Source organism: Styela clava, chromosome 15, assembly GCF_964204865.1.
Source record: "Styela clava chromosome 15, kaStyClav1.hap1.2, whole genome shotgun sequence".
Taxonomy (NCBI): Eukaryota; Metazoa; Chordata; class Ascidiacea; order Stolidobranchia; family Styelidae; genus Styela; species Styela clava.
In genome coordinates this window covers 12,427,220-12,447,481 of record NC_135264.1, presented here as the reverse complement: position 1 = coordinate 12,447,481, position 20,262 = coordinate 12,427,220, and the positions used below count along the sequence as shown (strand labels likewise).

Genomic DNA, 20,262 nt, shown 5'->3' with positions numbered 1-20,262 from the left:
AATAACTTCCTGAAACCACGATCGCTGTTGCCAGAACATAGATCATAGTTATTCAGTACGACAGAGAAAGGGGTTCCGTGGACGTACAAAATCATACGAGGCTGCGTTGTCAGATTAAATGGTTAAATTTGGAATAATTGGATGAGTGGATTATGACAAAACTTCATGAGATAATAAATGGAAGCATTCTCAAATCACCAAGGACGACATACTTCAGAAATATAACTCTTGATGCCAACTTCGTCAAGAAGATTCATCAGTTTAATTCATGAAAACGTGCCGAAAAATCATAGTTCTTCCTCAAATATAGATGTTTTACAAATAACTCACCTCTTCAAAAGACCAGTAGAAGCGTAAATGTATACTACTACGATACTACTACTTAGAAGTACTTATAACAAAAAGTAAACACAACGAATTTGAAAAAATTTGGATGGATGGAGGACATAATTACTGTATTCTTGTTTAAACCCGACCGGTATGTTAGTCGTTGAACCTGACCGAGAGTCAATTTATAAAAAAAATAGAATGACAAAATATATATTTCACCTCCGAAATGCGTGTCTTTCTATTTCGAAGCCCCTCCCCTTTTTACACAGGACCTGTGAAATTAATTATATTAAAGTAGTTTAACCAGTTCTACCAGTTTTGTATGGAGTGTCCAGTGAGGTTTGTATGGCGGGAATGTATATTTGTCTTCGTTAATCAACTTGGCTGCTAGCCTTTTATGAAAAGATTTGCTTTTGTTCAATATGGGTAATACTCCACCAGTGCCCAACCGGTCTATTTCAATATAACCATTTTAGCATTAGGGAAGCAAAGGTTTCAATTCCGGTCTATTTGGTGAATTATGACGGCTCATAGCACTCAACTTCAAACTTAACTCGAGCCTCATGACTCTTGGTTCGACTTACCTTCCGATTCTGGATTTCGAGACTTCGGTCCCACACTGTGTAATATGCAATATATGTAATATCGACTGGTTGGTAAGGCCGAACGTTCAAGAAATTTCTTTTGAGTAATAATTATCAGGGTAATCAACGCCGACTCGATAGGAGTCGTGTTAGTAAGCTTGCCGTGCGTGTGTTGTCAGGTTGCCCAAAAAACTACGTTTGTATTTTGTTCGTATGGTGATTCCAAGGCCTACGTATACTTGTAGTAGATTATTATTAAATGAAATCCCGGTTGTTGGTACAATTTATTAAATAATTTATTTCAGCCAAACAAGCATTTATGTAAATCGATTGTTTGAAGAGGCTTTTTAAAGGAAAAATTATGATCTCGCACTCGTTTGAATCTTGTGGGGTTTATCTTATATCGAGATGTCACAAGTTGTTCCATAACCTGTCTCTGTTATCCTGATTGATCAAGTGCCATTATTTATCAACTCATTTTATTTTTTCAGTCATATAATATAGAATATAGCCTATATATTGCATGTTCTAAATTCATCGACATTTAAAGAGAGTAAAATGCGATCGTCTTATTCGCATTAGTCAAAGAACTCTCAGGTTAGTACGTTATATCTTTGGTATAATATTTTAATCTACAATAGGCACACCGTATAGCAGGCCAAATTCGGCCCGCTGGGTAATTGAATCTGACCCGCCTGATGCTGCCACAACCAAACTAAAACCAAATTTTGATGTTTTGGCTAAAAAAAAACGCTCAAGGAATATGTCGAGCTTGCGAATTAATCAAATTAGTTTTGGCACGAGGCTTATTGTTTTCGACTTTTTCTTTTGTAACACTGTAAATATTGTTCCTAAAATGTAACTTATTACTTAATGTAACTTAAACCTTTTCCATCCCTGGCACAAAGAAAAACAAGTCAGCTCACGAGCCTGAATTTAAAATTGGAATTTCGCTGGTGCTGGTTATTTTGTCCTGTTGGCATTGCTGATATCAGCAGGATCGTATGAGGTGGATACAGGTCGGTGACACATACACAGGTCCACCTTTATACCGGTCCATGCATTTGGGACTCATGACCTCAAATCCGCCAGCGATCTCTGTAGTTGGGATTCTTATATATGTTTTATTATTGGTTTCACTGGTACACATACTTTTGGAGAGCCCTAAAACTAGCTCGACATTCCCACTTCCACAAGTCCTTAGAATACTATCATTCACAACTAGTACCCTTCATGTGTAAATTCCACGGTGGGTGGGCACAAACTAGCCCTCTCCCGGACCCAACGACTAACATACCCCCGGAACGGCAGCGGGTATGTTTTTGGCGGGGGCTTTGTTCAAAAATATCTTCACTTTTACCCTGAAAAGCAGGTAAATTTACGAATACAACGATAATGTACATAATACATACATTAATCAGGATAAATTGATAGTTGGATTTTTTATTTAGCATCTTTTCTGATGTATCGATCCACATGTAACAATTCGTTGAAATAGGGCAAACTAATCATGTTGTTTTCTTCTAATAATGCCGAAACCTTTATATAATCATTATTAGCAATGTGATATCTTTGGGATTAAACAAAATTTGCTCCTTAAAATTGGACCGACATATTTAAATAAAGAAGGGTTTCGGTTAGGCTTAATACTTCACTGAATTATGTCTTCTTTAGTTAAATAGGGCGATAGGGTTTATTCATCACTCATGGGGATTAGGCTTCAAAGTCTCCTAAATTAAATCGGTCGCGTATAACATAGGTACGCGGTAGAACTCTTTAGAAATATTCGAGAATTCCATACGACAAATAAAAGAATATTGGCTTGCTTTGATTTAATAAAGATATAAATGACAACTTAACTCTTCAAACCATATTATAAAACGCTATCATCTTACCAAAGTGTAAGTAATAGTTATAAAAAAAAGTACGGGCTGGGAATGTAGCGAGTGATATCTTTAGCTATCGCGGTTTCAGCAACATATCTTTTTAAAAATACGAAGCAATATTTGTGGGAGAATCAAAATTATTGGGCTTAAAAGACTAGGTCGTACGAGTCTTGTAGAAATTTTTAAGTGCACCTGTTCCCTTTTAATATAGTGAGCGAGATCGTTTCTGCCATTTTTTAAAAAAAAATTTGACCAGTTCAACCAGTAAAGTTAGAATGTTGAAGAAAAAAATTTTCGGTACTCCTGAAGTATGCGCACCAAGATGTCGCTTAACCTGAACCCTAACCTGGTACACAACCTGAGTTCAGGTTTTGCGCCATCTTGTTGCGCATACTTCAGGAGGTCCAAATTTTCGTTGCAATGAGTACTGTGTTTTATTAATATATTAAAGCAATGTACTTAAATGGATTTTAGTATTTATTTTAAATGCTTTCTAATTGTGACTGAATCAGCGACAGAAAATGACTACACAAAGATTCGAAAAAATATGATAATGAACATTGTACACAAGCTAGCGATTCTAACAAAATCGCACTTAAGTTGAAATAATTAAGTTAACATTGGACTAAATTTTATGTTTCATTATTCTTCCTGTTCGTCTGTTTTAACGGATGTGTACTCTGAACGGAATTGATGGAGTTTAATACAAATCGCTCCCAAACTTAAGTACCAAAGTACTAAGTCTAATCATGGATATATATTTTGTATTAGAAAATTTGATTTGAGTACGAAATAAATTGGACTTTGCTGGACTATGTGACTGTTGTAGTAATGTTAAAATAAAATCTCAACAATTATCTTTGAAGTAACAAATACACAAATAAGCAATGTTTAAATATATGGACAAGAAAGTAGCTCATCGGAACGGTAACGGTACGGAACGCCTAAGAACACCCATTTTGCTGAAAAAGGAAAGACTAGAATATAAAAACGGACAAGCAATCCGAAATAAAAAACATTTTACTACAATTGAAATAAAACAAGTTTTTGGTGAAATATCGAATCCGATAGAGAGAAAATAGAAGCAATAGCCTTCCCTGATATGCACTGGCTCATTAGCTCGAATGGAGCAACAGCCACTCCAACAGGAATTTATCAAAGTTCATACGTTCACTTCATGTTCAATACATCTTGAATATTAATTTTGATAGTCTATTATTGTTTGATATTTACAATTCCTTAAATTACAAATATGTTGGTAATATATATAGTATCTCTATCAAAAAAATTAGCCCGGTATGATCAAAAATTATTTATTTTGCTGCTTACCAATTCAGTGTTTTGGAGGTGGAATTTGATCTTCAGAGTTCAGAAACCATTGTACTTACAATCCAATGATCTGAAGTGCACATCCTCACAAATTTCAGTATAAGAGCGGAGTTTAATATTCAATATTGTAACGATGTTAATTTCGAAGTTAGCTTTACTGTTAGGAAACAGACCATACACGTGATTGCTAATGTGCTGACTGCTGAGGAATGTCGATACCCTAAACCAGAGGTGGCCAACCTTTCACATACCATGCGCCACGTTTTAAACATAATGTTTCAGATGCGCCGTAAATCTCTTGCATTCCCACGCCTAATGTCCGCTCCTTGTTGAAATTATATTAATTTATAATACACACACATATATACACACGTATATGTAGTTTTTTACAATTTACAACTTCACATGAATAGAAATTAAGCAAGGAGGTATAATAAATAAAACTGATCAATTTTATTTAAGTACCGCCTTTATGAGACTTTTGCTGCTGTTTTACTTTCGCCAGTTTTTTTATTCTTGGAGTTAAGTCATATAAAACCCTGGGCAAATTTTCTCAGTTCAGGAAAATTTTCACGAGGTAACGTTTGCCAGAACTTGATCATGTCAGATGCACTTGGGACTGAAGAATGCTCATCAAATTTAATTTTCAATGATGGATGAGTTTTCAAGTCAATTAGTTCCAATTGTATATTGCTTGGCATCTTCATTATGTTTAGTTCACTAAGTGAAAATGGGTTTATAAAAGCAAGTATAGAGTCTTCTTCTTTTGAAATATCATGAAAACGACTTGAATGAATAAATATAGTATAACGTAAGTAAGTAAGTAATGAATGAATATATAGTATATATATATAGTTAACTCAACGAAAATTCTCGTATCCACGCAAAAATTCGAGCAATTTACGATAAACAGATTACGATTGATTACGAAACAGGGAACCATTGTGACGCCATGCTTCAAGTAAAAACTACAGCCTTACTGAAAGTAGGAGAAAAACGTATTCTATCTTATGAGCATTACTCAATAAAGCTGTTTTTACCAACGAAGAGAAAAAGATACGATTAAGAAGTAAAGTTAGGCGTAATATTGTGACAACAGGCCTTTAGTATCAATATCTACTCTACTCTACCCTCGATTCTAATTGGCCTTTGCTAATCAGCTGTTTGGCCTAGCGTCGCGTGATTTTACTCCAGGCTTCTTCAAAATTAGTACTTATGTCACAGCAACGATTTTACGCTTCGCTTTTGTAGACAACGGTCATTTGAAGTTTGGATGAAAAAGGTGGTATTTAGGGGTCATTTTCAGCATGTTGTGGGTTGATTTATAATAAATTTGTTAGGCCCGGGCAATTCAACTGGTTGTTCAATGGTTATTGGGAGATATTTGGGAAGTCTGGGCAATGAAAAATCCATGTTTCAAGCTGATAAATGACGATTTTCTATTTCATAAAGTCCGTCCAAAAGCTAACGTCGATAATCGCCTGTTGTTCCTAATTCCAACAAGCCGTAAGTGGACGACGTGGACTAAGGAGAATAGATTTTAGGTACAATCAAAAGTCACCATGTAAATCGCAAAAAAACGGCTTGGCGTGGAGAAGCCAAGTGCAATTAACAATTTTGGCATGAAAAGGGTTAAAGATGCAATGCGCCACCTCTAATCATGCAATGCGCCACGTTTGGCGCATGCGCCATAGGTTGGCCACCCCTGCCCTAAACAGTACAAACAATTATTTTTCATATGGTTGGTATTTTATAGTTGGACTTGGTACAGCTATCATCATAATCTTTCAAGTCCACTAGAAATAGATTTCCTGTGCAAGCCTATATAAGTAGGTACTGAACGTTAAACGCTCATTTTGTAAAGTTGGTAATCGACTGAAGATTCAATATGTCTTTATCTATTAAGATTTTATACGGTTTCGTAATTCTTCTAATTTGCATTGACGTCATACGAGCTGACGACGATGATTGTGAATTACCAGATCTAGATGATGTAGATTGGACAAAGGTTAGCATCTTGGTTTATTCACATAACAAAACGGTATAGTCAAATTTGAACTTATTCGCCTGAATTTCCACCTGAAATAAGCTCACAGTGAGTATGAAGCAACGACACTCATTAGTCAAAGTTACCGGCATTTTTAAGCACTTGTATCAAAATTACAAACTATTTCACTGGCGTTTAAGGTTTTTCGGTGTTCTTAGTACTTTCAGTTGGAAAATATTTGCTTCAATTATAGTTGGAAGGATCATGGTACGATTTCTTGAACACTGGATCACCTACTGACAAAATGGTTCCATGCTTTGACATCAAGGATCTGAAATCGACCGTTAATGGATTTGAATTCAAGTATAAAGATGATGCCAAGTGAGATGCATAATTTTCGAATTCGAATTTGTTTCAAATGCAGTCCTAAAGTGAACGCCCACTGTAGTGAAATGTTTTCGGTATTGATTTCTTTGATCAGAAATAGAAATCCTTGCCTTTGGTAAAATGACAAGTCCATCAATGCGTGAAAAATAGCTTTAAATCTGAAAATCTAAATCTAGCTGTGAATGATTTTATGAAAAGTAACTATTTTAGGCGGAAAGTGTTTTGTACATCATATATTGTCCAACAAAATATTTTTTAACGGCGTTTACTAAAATCGCATTTTGGTGTTTATTTTAGAATGATAGATGTTACTATTAAAATGAACAAGCAGGAGTCTGGAACATACCTATTTGACAATGCCCAGAGTAAGTACCCATGTAAAGTGTTATATTATATTGCAACCAAGGTTAAGTAAGTGGGAGAAATACTAAATATACCAGTAATCGGTTTTAAATTTTGATGCTTCATCGTCGTTTGTGCAATCCACAGTGTAACCGGTGAAATCGTATTATTGATGCTATTTTACATTATGACGTTTTCAAGAACAATGATTGTTTGCAATAGTATATTGTACTGAAATCTTTTTGTTTGTGATGTCATAATTTTCAGGACAAGCCGTTACTGACTTTTTCGTGACTAGAGAAAATTCATCCGAAAATAGGACAGAGGATTTAAAAGAAGGTAAGAAAAACTGAACAGAAAGATAATTGTATTTACCACAAATACCCTATATTTCAGTCTCGTCATTCTTTTTCTCAGATTTTATTTTATTGTAAATTATTGTTCATTTAACCCTGCATGATCTCTCTCTCTCTCCCTCCACCTGTGTGTCCGTGTGTGGCTCTCCTGGTACTCTCATAAGATATAATTTAAAATCTATATTTTATAGAGCTCGAAACCTACTTCGACCTGGAGGCGGTTTATTTTACTGACTATGACAATTATCTCATGAGCCTGCGATGCTCCAAAAAAGGTACAAATTTTGTCAAATATCTATCCAATACAGTGAAAACTCTACCTAAGAAAGGCTATCGATACAAAAAATCCAACTTACGAAAATTATTTTTGTAAAAATATTGCTTCGACTAACGGTAATATTTTCTACATACGAAAGGCCAAAATGTCAAATTCGAATTTAATATTTAAATGTATTAAAATATAATTTAATATGAGCATTTCATTTGTAGCTTGGCGTCGTTGATGATAATACCGTCCAGTTCGAGTTGGCGGTACGGTCTTGATGCTCCGTGTTTAGCGGATGAAAATTTAGGTATCGGGCCCACTCATTCGATTATGATTTCGTTATAACATTTGCATTTTTCTGAACTAACTTATAGTTTGCCGAGCAATATAAAAATGAATACCCATTGAGATATAATTGTGGCGGAATTTAGCTTAACGATGTATGTGGACTTAATGACAATCACCCTGACGATAAACAGTCTCGGTTTATAACAAAAATTGGACTGTCATATGCATTTATTATTCAAATATTTTTATATGCCGGTATATTAAATTTAAAACTGGCATGGCACCCAACAACTCAGTATACAGCAATATTTACATATATATATATATCAATACAATTGTTGTAAATAATCTTATATCACAGGAGAGGTGCTTTTTTGGATTGTGAGCAGAGATCCAAAACCTTCTGTAAAAACAGCTGTCGAGTCCTTTAACAAGTTAATCGATCTTGGTGAAGACTGGAGCAGTGTTCGGTTGGCATTATCAACTTGTGCGAAGCCGAAGCCCAAGAAACAAGTACAACCTGAATTTAGCAAATAGACGAAACCTTTTCGATCTTTGTCTGAAATGTTCGTTCCGGCAATTCAAACTGTTGTCCAAAATTTATTTAAATCGTAGGAAGATTGCATTCATTGATACACTCGGGGGCGGATTGAGCCCCTTTGGTGCCCTAAGCACTGAAGACTTTGGTGCCCCCTCATGTGTAATTCAAGTATAAAAACAATAAACCACATAAGTGTATTATCCATTAAAAATATTCACAACCAGCAGTAAATAAAACAGCTTTTACGAACATTTTTAGGTTTTTTAACTGTTATATATAGCCGATATCTATATCGGCAAACACGCAATATCGGGCCGATATATTGATTGAGCTCTAATCCTGAGGGAGTATGACAATAAAGATTTATGCCTCTAGTCTCAACGTGGATCGAAATACCCAAGGATACAAGTCACAACTGTAGTTTGAAATTTTTTTAATACATGAAAATATAAGACATTCCCCGAAAATAAGCCCTAGTGTTATTTTTTGGTAGAAAATTGAAATAAGACCCAGTCTTTTTTTTGTAGAAACACGGTAGTAGTCTACCTCAGGGTAGTTCAAGGTTGCTAGGTTGAAGCACCGCAAAAACTTTTGAGGAGGTCTCGCTTGGCCGCAAGTCTGAGAAAACCCGAAAGTGATCGAAATATCGCGAGTTTACTTACTTTGAATTTAAAAACAACGAGAGTTTACCGTTCTAATCAGACTATAATATGTTGCATGGATGGCGTTCTTTTAAAGAAGATATTAAAAGCCTTCAGTTATTTTAAAATTAATTCCCGAGAATTATCGTTGTATTTTGCGCATCTCTCGTTTAATGTCGCTTCAAATTATATTCTTTCGTTACAGATATTACTTGTAATCAAACAAGACACTGTGTGATGGGCAAGGAAATAGGTTTCCGTCGTGTTTTCCTTATGTCACCTTTCTTGCGACATCATTTTATTACGAATTGTTATATTGAGTAATTTAAAAACTTGCATCGTGAGACAGCTTAGTGCCATCGTCAAATACCAAACAAGTCCGTATAAGTTGGTATTTCGAGACCTAGCTTAAAAAAAATGGATTGCGCGGCGTTAAGTCGGCTCTGCGTTTCGTCACTACTGTCACTTGACCGACGCTTGAAAACAGAGGAGTGTTTTTACAAGATAAAGGCACAAAGCGTTAGAAAAAGGGTTTAAATCTCGGGATCCCAACCCCAGTTGGAATAGCTAAAAAAAAAACTCAAAAATGTTTCTTATAAGATACAAATATACGCTAAAATTGTTTTGAAAGCCGCACGGAATGTATCAGCATGACAGGGTTTTGACCACCCTGGTCTATCTTATCAAAAAACTCCCGACTTCGCGGACCACTAGATCGTTGAAATGCGATCGTGGAATCGCAGCAACAAGGTGAATACTAGTGTGACTACCCTTGTTTGTTCTGTTAATAAAATGACGTCAAGTGATATTGTTTCCATATTTGATATTTAGACATTATAAACACTGGCGGGCGCTGTGACGCTGTCGGTCTCTCTTTTGGGTGTGGCCTGTTGGCGTGTGCTTTGGGTTGGCAGGGTACAGTTGTCTGAGTGTGGTTGTTTTCGGTTGGATTTTGGTGTTGAGTGTCTGTGGGAGTGCCTCTGGTCTCCGGTGGGTTGTCGAGGATGTTTGTTTGTGGTTTTGGAACTGTTGGATTGGGATTGGTTGGATGTTTTTGTGCTGAACTGTGAGCTGATATTGGGACCATGTTACTGTTTGCGTGCAGTGCCATTGCAGTTCATTTAGTATTGTATTTTTGGTTGTTGTCGTGGAATCAGCTATCGTCAGTGCTGTTCAAATGTTGTGCACATATAGAAGTGTTAATCGTCTGTCAAAATGGCTATCATAAGTTAATTTTCAGTTTTGCAAATTGTAAGTAGCTAGTTTAGTGCTTTTATGGTGTATATTGCATTGGATTACTTTCGATAATAAAGATTGGAGATTTAACAATAATGAACTTTCTCATCGATTGCATCGTTTTAGATTGTCATCAGTCTAAGTTTGTATAAGTATCTATATCCCTATAATAACGACCGAAGCATATTCTAACAGCGAATGTGGGTTGGCCAACTTTAAAGATATTAACTACAATGAAAATGAATAAAGGATTCTTCCACGTTGCCTCTGAATTTATAATTCTTTTGACTTGTCTAATGCAAACATTTAAAGGATATGCGTAAACATCGGGATTTACTAATTATGGAGTGATTTTAAAATGTATAAGGTGCAACCCCATTTCGACAATACCTTGGGCAAATTGTATAAAGAGGTTTTGCGAGATGCCTCCTATTGGTTTTATTCATTACATTCTATATCATTCGAGCATAGAGATCTATATCAAAGCTTATAAAAATTTCAGCTCATTGTGACATTATCCATTAGTATTGGCATATCCATAGTTTGGCCACTGGGCTGTCAAGTCCTTTAACAATCGATCTTGGTAGAGACTGCAGCAGTGTTCCGTTGACATTATCAACATGTGCAAAGCCGATGCCTAAGAAACAAATACAATCTGAATTTAGCAAAAAATAAGCAAAAGCTTTTCGTTCTTTTTCTGAAATTTTCGTTCCGACAATTCAAACCTGTATCCAAAGTTTATTTAGATCGTAGGAGGATCGCATTCAAATTCAATTATACACTATAGCTATATAGAAATTGAACTTATTAGCATCTTAACTGGTGCTTAGACACAATCTGCCATTGAATTAGCTGTATTTTGTTGTTTGTTTATACAGAAACAGATGGAACGAGTAATATATTTGCATAAATATAACAAATGGACATGATATCGTTTGTTTACCGTAAATAGTAAGTTAAGGCTCATTTACCTGAACAACAAAATATTCTTAAAATTTTTCTTATTTCGAGGCGCTTGTTATTGAGATCATAAAAAATATATATATAATATCCAGAAGTAACATTTAAGCACCCAAATGAGTGTCATTACGCTTATTTCACACAAAAAGCAGCAAATTGCCATCAAAATAGAAAAAAACTCTATTCCGTCTTTGATAAATTGGTTCGAAAAAATCGAGCTACATAAAAATGCACAAATTTTGGTGCTCCCGAGTTATTTGTACCAAGATGGCGCACAACTGGAACATAGCATGTGTACCAGGTTAGGGTTGTTCAGGTTGTGCGCCATCTTGGTACGTATACTTGCAGGGCGCCTAAATTTTTATTTTGTCTCCAAAATCGATTCGTTTTGATAAAGTAAGTATTATGAGTATTATTTGATCAGTTACGGGCATTGATATGGAATTGGAAGTAATTTGACATGTCTATTCTAATTAATTAGATAAACCAATGTGCAAATATATAGCGAAGGTACGCTTTGGTACCGTTACGGCCCCAGCCGATCACCGAAGTCATTTAATAAATATCCATAAGCAAGTGTGACGGAATAAAGTCTTCCCATATGCCTACAATAAAACAACAATAGCATTCGAGCAATTGCCTCATCTTCAAGTGCTGAAAACCTGGAAACAATTGATCGTTAATTTGCATAGTGAATCAAATTGTTCTAAACAACAATTTAACAAGACGATCCATAGGTACATTTCGTGTTCAATTGATATTTATGATTTGATAAAAATTCATACATCGCTCATTGTAAATTTGATTGAGGTATGTATTTCCATAAGTATATTTGGGATATGTCATCTTAATATCAGGTCACTATTTATGTCGTTTCAATAGAAGCTTTTACCTCGTATCAAGTCGTATGTCGTTAAATATATAATCAGGCATAATACTTACCAAATGCATTTCATGCTATAAGGCATTTACTGCAATATCTTGAATTTTTATTCAGTTATTGTCATAAACTATTCATTGAGTTACAGCACGGTAGCTGCATAGTGATTTAGCGCAGCTGAAAATAATGAGCAAGAGCAAATTTTCGTGAATGAGACGCCTTTAGATTATATCATTTTATAACTTCTCAGGGGTTGTCTCTGAACAGTTAGAAGTTTATCAAACAGTATAGGACTGATTGAAATTAACACTTGGTAAATTGTATTCATATGTTGTGTTGATATATTCAGAATGATTCAACTACAAAGAAATGTGAATGAGTCAAGAACTACGCCCACAAACTTCCTGATTTATTCATCCCGTTGTTGTTTAAAATATAGATAGATACAGCATTCATAAGCTTATATGCATCGAATGCTGTTATAGCGAAAAGCAAAGCAAGAACAATACTTAGGATAGAGTGAATACAACAATCACAAGATGAGCGATCAACAGAGATGGGGAAACTCTTTCAGTTCTGATGCAAAGGACAATAGTGAAAAACCAACGGTATGATTTCACCCTTATAACATTATATAGCAGTATTTTCGAAAACCTTTCCCACATCTCTTGCGTTACCATGTGTATTTAAATCAAGATGCAATAATCTGAACTTTATTTTTCACAATCTATGTTCTAAATAATCAAATCTAGGAAAGAATCATGGAGTTTTGTTTTGCAGGGATCCTCGGGTGGTAATAATATGCCAAAGACACCGCACGCAGCAACACCCTTCAAAACTACTCCCCCTGCTTCTCCTAAGAAGAGTCCTCCTCCGGATAATTAGCAGTTTCTAGTTGAATATAAACTATTTTTTTAAATTCATTTAACAAGAAATAATTCATATGTGTATATATATATATATACGGTATGTTATTACCACAATAACCAACCCAAATAAAGAAATGATCATACTCCTGTAGAAAAACAATTTATATGAGGATTAATTTTTATATTATTCTAGTGATATTATTGAAAAGTTAAATTTGTATAATAATAATGTAGCCTTGCAACTAGTTCTATGTTTATATTATATCGATAATTATTAAGGTCTTTGTTTGCGTAAATTATAAGTTAAAATGACCCGGTGTGATTTCTGTAAATTTCTTGCGATAATAAAGATTGGAGATTTTAACAATAATGAACTTTCTCGTTGATTGCATCTCTTTAGATTGTCATCAGTCTAAGTTTGTATAAGTGCCTATAATGACGATCGAAACATATTCTAACAGCCAAAGTATTTATGTATTTTGCCAGTAAGTGCTGAATATGTGTGTCTCTGCTGGTGTGTTTGAGCGAAGCGAATGTGGGTTGACCAACTTTAAAGATATTAACTACAATGAAAATAAATAAAGGATTCTTCCACGTTGCCTCTGAATTTATAAATTTCTTTGACTTGTCTAATGCAATCATTCAAAGAATATGCGTAAACATCGGGATTCACTAATTATGGAGTGATTTTAAAATATATAAGTTGCAACCCCATTTTGACAATACCTTGGGCAAATTGTATAAAGAGGTTTTGCGAGATGCCTCCTATTGTTTTTATTCATTACATTCTATAACATTCGAGCATAAAGATCTATATCAAAGCTTATAAAAATTTCAGCTCATTGTGGCATTATCCATTCTATAGTTGGGACACATATGGAGAGTAATGGCTCCCTTCCGTCAAATTGAGGGCTCATGTTTTGTATTTTGCACTAAAAATAACAGTGGAATTTTCTAACTCTAACTTCCTACATGGTTACAATAGCGTTAAAATATACTGTCTCAAATGCTTGACAGCGCCAGGCTTAAATTTGAAAATATTCGACTCAATATTTTCAATGCGAAAACGCAATAATGTTGAGCAATGTTTATTGTCAGTACTTTGGAATAAAATGTAAAGTTTATTTGGAATGAAACCGACATTATCTGGCTTACCAAAGTCGCCCAACTCAGTATACAGAAATATATATACATCATTGTAATTGTTGTGAATAATCTTATATCACAGGAGATATGCTGTTTTGGACTGTGAGCATGAGATCCAAAACCTTCTGTAAAAACAGCTGTCAAGTCCTTTAAACAAAGTAATCAATCTTGGTGAAGACTGGAGCAGTGTTCGGTTGACATTATCAACTTGTGCGAAGCCGAAGGCTAAAAAATAAATACAACCTGAATTTAGCGAATAGACAAAAGCTTTCCGTTCTTTTTCTGAAATGTTCGTTTCGGCAATTCAAATCTTTATCCTAACTTCATTTAGATCATAGGAGGATTGCATTCATTCATACACTATAGTCTATAGCTTATATGGAAATTGAACATTTTAACTAATGCTTATTGCATTGTTGTTTTACAGGGATCCTCGGGTGGTTCCAGTATGCCAAGGTCACCACAAATGGCAATACCCTACGACACTTCTTCTCCTCGTCCCCCAAGTCCCAAGAAACCTCCTCCTTTAGAAAAGTAGCAGTTTCCACTTGAATATAAAAGCATATTTTTAACCACAATCGATATATATATATATATATATACGGTATATTCTGAGCACAATGACAACCCTTGTGAAGAAATTTGCATATATACTTATAATCGAAAACGATTTATATAAATATAGTTTTTTATATTATTCCGATGTTATTATTCACAGGTTGAATTTACATAATAATTTTGTATCAAGCAACCCTGCAACTAGATTTATTATTATATAATATCAATAATTGAGAAGTTGTTTGTTTGCGTAAATTAGTTAAAAAAATCCGATGTGATTTCTTAAATTTCTTTCAATAATACAGATTGACGATTTTAATAAAAACTTTCTCATTGATTACATCTGAGGATGCCATCAGTCTAAGATTGTATAAGTGTCTAAATGACGGTTGGAGCATATTCTAATACTCTTCTAATCAGACTATAGGCTAAAGTATTTATGTCTTTTGTCAGTTATAGTACTGAATCTGTGTGTCTGCTGGTGTGTTCAACGCCAAAACTAAGTTAGTGCTACAGCAATTAGCTAGTTGAGCTCTCGCAAATTTTAACATTACCTTGGGCGAAAGATAAGGTTTAGCGAGATGCCGTCCAGTGGTTTTATTCATTACATTCAATATCAATCAAGCATAAAGATCTATATCGAAGCTTATGAAAATTTCAACTCATTGTGGCAATAGATGCGAAACATATGGTTCCCTTCCGTCAAATTGATGGCTCATGTTTTGTATTTTGCACTGAAAATAACAGCAAATTACAGTGGAATATTTCTAATTCTTCCTCCTTTATAAAGTTTTAATAGCGTGAAAATATACTGTCTCAAATGCGTGACAGCGTCAAGCTTAAATTTTGATATATTTGACTCAATATTTTCAATGCAAAAACACAGTAATGTTGAGCAATGTTTATTGTCAGTGCTTTGGAATAAAATATTTTTTTTAACGTTTTAATCGCTAAAAATCATTGGAAATAAAATTTGCTCGACTCATATTTGACACCATATCATGTATGTATGCAATAGATCATTAGTAATCAAATTGTGTTTTCAGAAAAGACTGTGTTATAGAAAATTTAGAATATAACTATGGTTTTGTATATGTTATTTAATCCCTTTGTATTAATATTATGTGAATTCAATGAAAATGGGTCATTCCAGCAATTTCCTTGATGCTGATTTATCGTAACACAAAGGCTTTACTCTTATGCATAGCAATCTGTGACGTGTTTCCGGCATCCATTCGAGTTTTGTGCATTATTGCTGATTTGGATTTCAACCGTATAACTGGTAGTACGGTTTAGGTGTATATTTCAATATATCTCTTTGGATTCAATTCGATCGTGCAACTTTACAATATACGAACATTTGGCATTACAATCTATTGTGTGCTTATTGACCTCTGAGCAGTTCGGATTGGGGTTTACTCCGCTATGTATAATAAATAATACGGGAATAAAGACACGAAGATAGGAACATTCTCCCCCTATAATCCCATGGCCAAATGACCAATCCAACGAACCAAGGTTGCACCTCACAGAAGTAATTCAACGATAATTAAGATCAAATTGTCTCAAACTGGCAGGACTAATGGGAAAAAAAATGTGCAAATGCATTCTGAACCTCTTTCTGAAATTGTTTGAAGAGCATTAAAATCATTTAACTAATCAATTTACAGTTTCATGAACTGTATTCTACAATATCTATTACTACATTTTACCCACATAAAACTTTCGAGTAAAGCGGCAAGAAATAGCAGTTTTATATATACATTGATACAGCTTTTATTTGAACAACATCAGAATTGAGTTTAATTGTAGAAGAATGTATTTATTAGCATAATTCATCTATTCCGAAGCAGGTGATCGGTTATATTTAGGTAAGCAAATCTATGTCTAAAACGTTTGCATGCCCAAGCCAGAAAGAGTTCATGGCTAAATCTTCTCTATGAAAATATCTATGGTAAATTATCATCATTGAGTTGTATTTTTTTTCAGCTGACTGATATGCTTTGAATTAGTACATGATTAAATCTATAAATGGAAATCAAATCATTTCAATAAATTGGTTTTGTAGAATTAATAGTTATGCACACTTTAAACATGACAATCTGGGTAAAATTCAAATTTTACGTGTAATAATTCCCTATTGTAAAATCACATAAATCTCAAATTTTTCTATGCTTTATTAACCATATTAGAAATTAAATATTGTAAAATCCAGTTTATATATATTTTATAATCAGAAAAGTTTATGGTGATATCAGGCTCATCTATGCATGTTTAAAATTATGCAGGCCGGAAGTTTTAGTGCATCCTGTTACGAACAGAGGGAAATCGTTCCAACCTCTTCCGATTTTGTTTAGTTTGTTAGTTATTCGAAGAATATCTTCTGGTCCAGGATGCGGATTTCTACTCATAACCCAAATCATCTTTTCTCCTGAAAAAAAAAAACTTGAAACAAGACAACGCAAGATTGGCGCAGATTTTATTTTCTGAAAATAGGAAGTGATTGCTCTTTTTTCTCAAAGGAACTTTGTCAAAGCAAGATAACGCGCACACACTCAAATATAAAGAAGATTATGTGCAGAACTATATCACGGGCCAACACTAAAGTGTCAAGATCTACAGGAACAATTATGATTTATACCGTCGAATGAGTGTTAATTTTCATACGAATTTAAAATTTGATCCCGTACTTCATAGAGTTATGGAAACATTGAGTGTATTAGTACTGCTGGGAATCCCATACAAAGAATTGGGACAGTCACTAAACAAATCACAGAACCCCCCGTATATCCTTTTAGAAACAAACCATTTGCACTGCATCGGATGTCCATGACATAATTCTTGTAGTCAGTGAGAAAGACAATATTCGAAGTCGACATTGCCATCAATTCTGAATTATAAACAAAAATATTTTTTGTATTTTCATATCTTTCAAAATGAGTGGAATACAGAAATTAACATACCGTGTTTGACTGGCTTAGAAACTCTGCGATGAGGAGTGTCTTTCCCAACGATTTTCAACCATTTCAGCCCTGAATAAACACGAATTTGAATAAATTTAATATGCATGACGCAATAAATATTGAGAATTAGATTTATAGTTTTGTCACGATGTAATATAGTCATACCTGTTGCTACTCTGGGTAAAGGCGTATAAATTCCTGACTTTTTCAACTTGAAATTGACTTTAACACCTCCGTACGTTCCAGTATTCCTGTTTTAAAAATTTTTTATTATATTTGAAAATGGTGTTATTTTAAAGGTTAAGAGCAGTGGTTATCAAACTTTTTGAGTCGCGCCCTCTTTACAGAATTTGTCAAGTTTCGCGTATCCTAAAGACGTATTCACGTATCCTAACGATATTGCGAGAAAATACTTCAAACTCACAAGTGATAGTCTTCAATAACGTAGGAGAAGCCCGCTTTATTCTTTTTGAAATCTCTCAGTTGTAAACATTTGACTAATCTGTCTCCAGGAGTCTTTCTATTGAGAATATTATACCACTTTCCAGTTAGCTGAAAACAAAGTGCATTTAAATTGTGGCATATTCAATCTACCAATTCATTTGTACAATTTTTCGAATTCAATGTTAACTGCAGGGTAATAAAATATTTTGCATTATTTGGTTTTGTTCTTTTAATTTATAATAGGAAAAAGTACTCACATAGGATAAGTATCATTCTGTTTTAAAAATTAAACTATTTCGAACTGTATGCATTTGTCAGTAGGTTTCCAACTATACCGTAATCAATCAGGAAATATGGAGTATTTCAGATAGGCGCGCACATAATATTATGGGTTCCATTACATTTGAACCCACGTACATTTGAACCCATGGCAATTGCACCTGTATGCTATTGCACCTATGGAATTTTTTTTGTTTTTCTGATAGTTGAACCCACACTAACCCTAACCCATGGGTTTTAGCACCCGCATAAAGATTGAACCCTTGGATATACACATGGGTTCAAATGTACGTGGGTTCAAATGTACGGTCACCAATAATATGTGTCACGTCGTTTAAATTTATGTAAAATTTTCACCTGTATGAGGCATTTATTGACAGCCAATCTAGGGTGTGGCAGACATGGATCGTATCATGGGCGCCATTAGGACAAAGACGCATATACGGCAAAATTTTTAATCGTGAAATGTTTCAATGAAATAATTTCAAAATGGAAAAAATTCAAATTCATATTTTTACTTAAATGACAACGTACAAGTATTCAATAACAGTCGTTACATATCAATAACAGTCATTATAAACCAACTATCAAGGGGGCGCAATTTTAAACTTCGCGGTTGGCGCCATTTTACGTAGATACGCCACTGTTTATTGGACATGATATACAGACTAGACAGAAAAGCATAAAATCGGTTTACCAAAGTTGCAATATATATATAGCTTTAGTCACGTTATCGTAATTATTTTATTCTATCAAAAAGACCATTCTGTGTAAGCAAGCATATGCATCCAGGCTTTTTAGTATTCCTCGAAATATTTACACTATAATTTTCCTAGTAAATTGTCGACATCACGAGTTTGTTATAGACATTATATATAAAGTATTTATCACAAAGAAAAATTAAATTAGCGAAAAAATATACCCTGCTCCAGTTTATCTTCTGTGGACTTGGTAGTACACATTTCTTTTTTGCATATGAAGGCTTCCACACGCAAGCTAATACCACACAAATGAAAATAATTCTATTCATCATTCTTATCTTCAACACGAAACAATGAACGCGCTTTCAAATAGTAAATGTTCTGGCTAAAAAGGCAGGATAAGGGAGGATATGAACATATGGAACGCGACAAGGAAACGTTTCACACGATTTCGGAAATAACTTTGATAATCTATAGTCGAATAGAACGAGGATACCAAAGAACAAGGAAATTAACAGGTATTATGACAGCGTCACGGTAAAATTTGTTACTAAATTGTTTTGGCATGGCCAAGCACTAAAAGATTATCGCCTGCAGATTATAGCCTACTTTAAATGCCATAGGATTGCATATGTAACAGGTATGGATGTCGTGGATAAAAAAAAGTCGAGAATGAACTTTCCTGGAATCAAGTCTTGTGTGCTTGTCTTGTATATGCTGTAATGTGTTTGTAACATGGAGGAGTTCAAAATAAATTATATATATATCTTTATGTGATAAGCGGTCATCCTGTTGTGGTCCAACATTCTTCATGCACGTGATCACCTTCGACCGAATATCATCAGCAACGAATGTTATGACTGGCGCGTTCATAATTCTGCAGAGCTGAGAGAGTCAACCGTTTGTCGAATAGAAAGGAAAATTGCGTCGATCACTGACTAAGAGCATGCCATATAATAATCCAATAAGCGCTTATGCATGAAACCGCGCTGTATGGTTCATATATCATACTGATTTTACCACTGTGGCGTATGTGCGCAGTGAATATCCGCATCGTGAAAAGAATAATTTCAATATAAAGTGCACCATTGTCAACAATATATTAAATTGGGTTGAAGAACATTATTTCAATAGTTATGAGAAAAGGCAAAAATTCTGTCGCGGTAAAGTATCACCTACCTACACAATTACAAGGCTTAGGTATCAAATTACTGAAAATATCGCAAAGCTTGGACAACATGAAGTGAAGTTATGGCGACCATCTGAACAGACGTACCATAAGATTCATAG

At 34.5% G+C, this 20,262-nt stretch overlaps 2 protein-coding genes and 1 long non-coding RNA gene across 4 annotated transcripts; 2 read left to right on the top strand and 1 right to left on the bottom strand.

Annotated features, from left to right (window-relative positions):
* Positions 1 to 5,976: 5,976 nt before the first annotated feature.
* Positions 5,977 to 8,765, top strand: LOC144432412 (uncharacterized). The gene is made up of 6 exons (XM_078120515.1): positions 5,977 to 6,137; positions 6,370 to 6,497; positions 6,801 to 6,868; positions 7,113 to 7,184; positions 7,393 to 7,476; positions 8,116 to 8,765. The coding sequence occupies exons 1-6, from the start codon at positions 6,018 to 6,020 to the stop codon at positions 8,289 to 8,291; spliced, it is 648 nt and encodes a 215-aa protein (XP_077976641.1). The 5' UTR covers positions 5,977 to 6,017; the 3' UTR covers positions 8,292 to 8,765.
* Positions 8,766 to 12,215: 3,450 nt separating this feature from the next.
* LOC144411754 (uncharacterized) lies at positions 12,216 to 15,867 on the top strand. 2 transcript variants are annotated; one of them, XR_013468860.1, is made up of 2 exons: positions 12,216 to 12,620; positions 14,455 to 15,867. It is a non-coding gene; the product is annotated as an uncharacterized LOC144411754 (long non-coding RNA). The 2 variants fall into 2 exon arrangements; XR_013468861.1 differs by lacking the exon at positions 14,455 to 15,867 and adding an exon at positions 12,793 to 14,415 and having other exon boundaries at positions 12,376 to 12,620.
* A 469-nt stretch (positions 15,868 to 16,336) lies between these two features.
* LOC120334539 (uncharacterized) lies at positions 16,337 to 19,393 on the bottom strand. Its single transcript, XM_039402047.2, has 6 exons — positions 19,194 to 19,393; positions 17,973 to 18,100; positions 17,714 to 17,799; positions 17,549 to 17,617; positions 17,392 to 17,475; positions 16,337 to 17,016 (listed from the first exon to the last, which is right to left on the bottom strand). The coding sequence occupies exons 1-6, from the start codon at positions 19,302 to 19,304 to the stop codon at positions 16,850 to 16,852; spliced, it is 645 nt and encodes a 214-aa protein (XP_039257981.2). The 5' UTR covers positions 19,305 to 19,393; the 3' UTR covers positions 16,337 to 16,849.
* Positions 19,394 to 20,262: the final 869 nt, after the last annotated feature.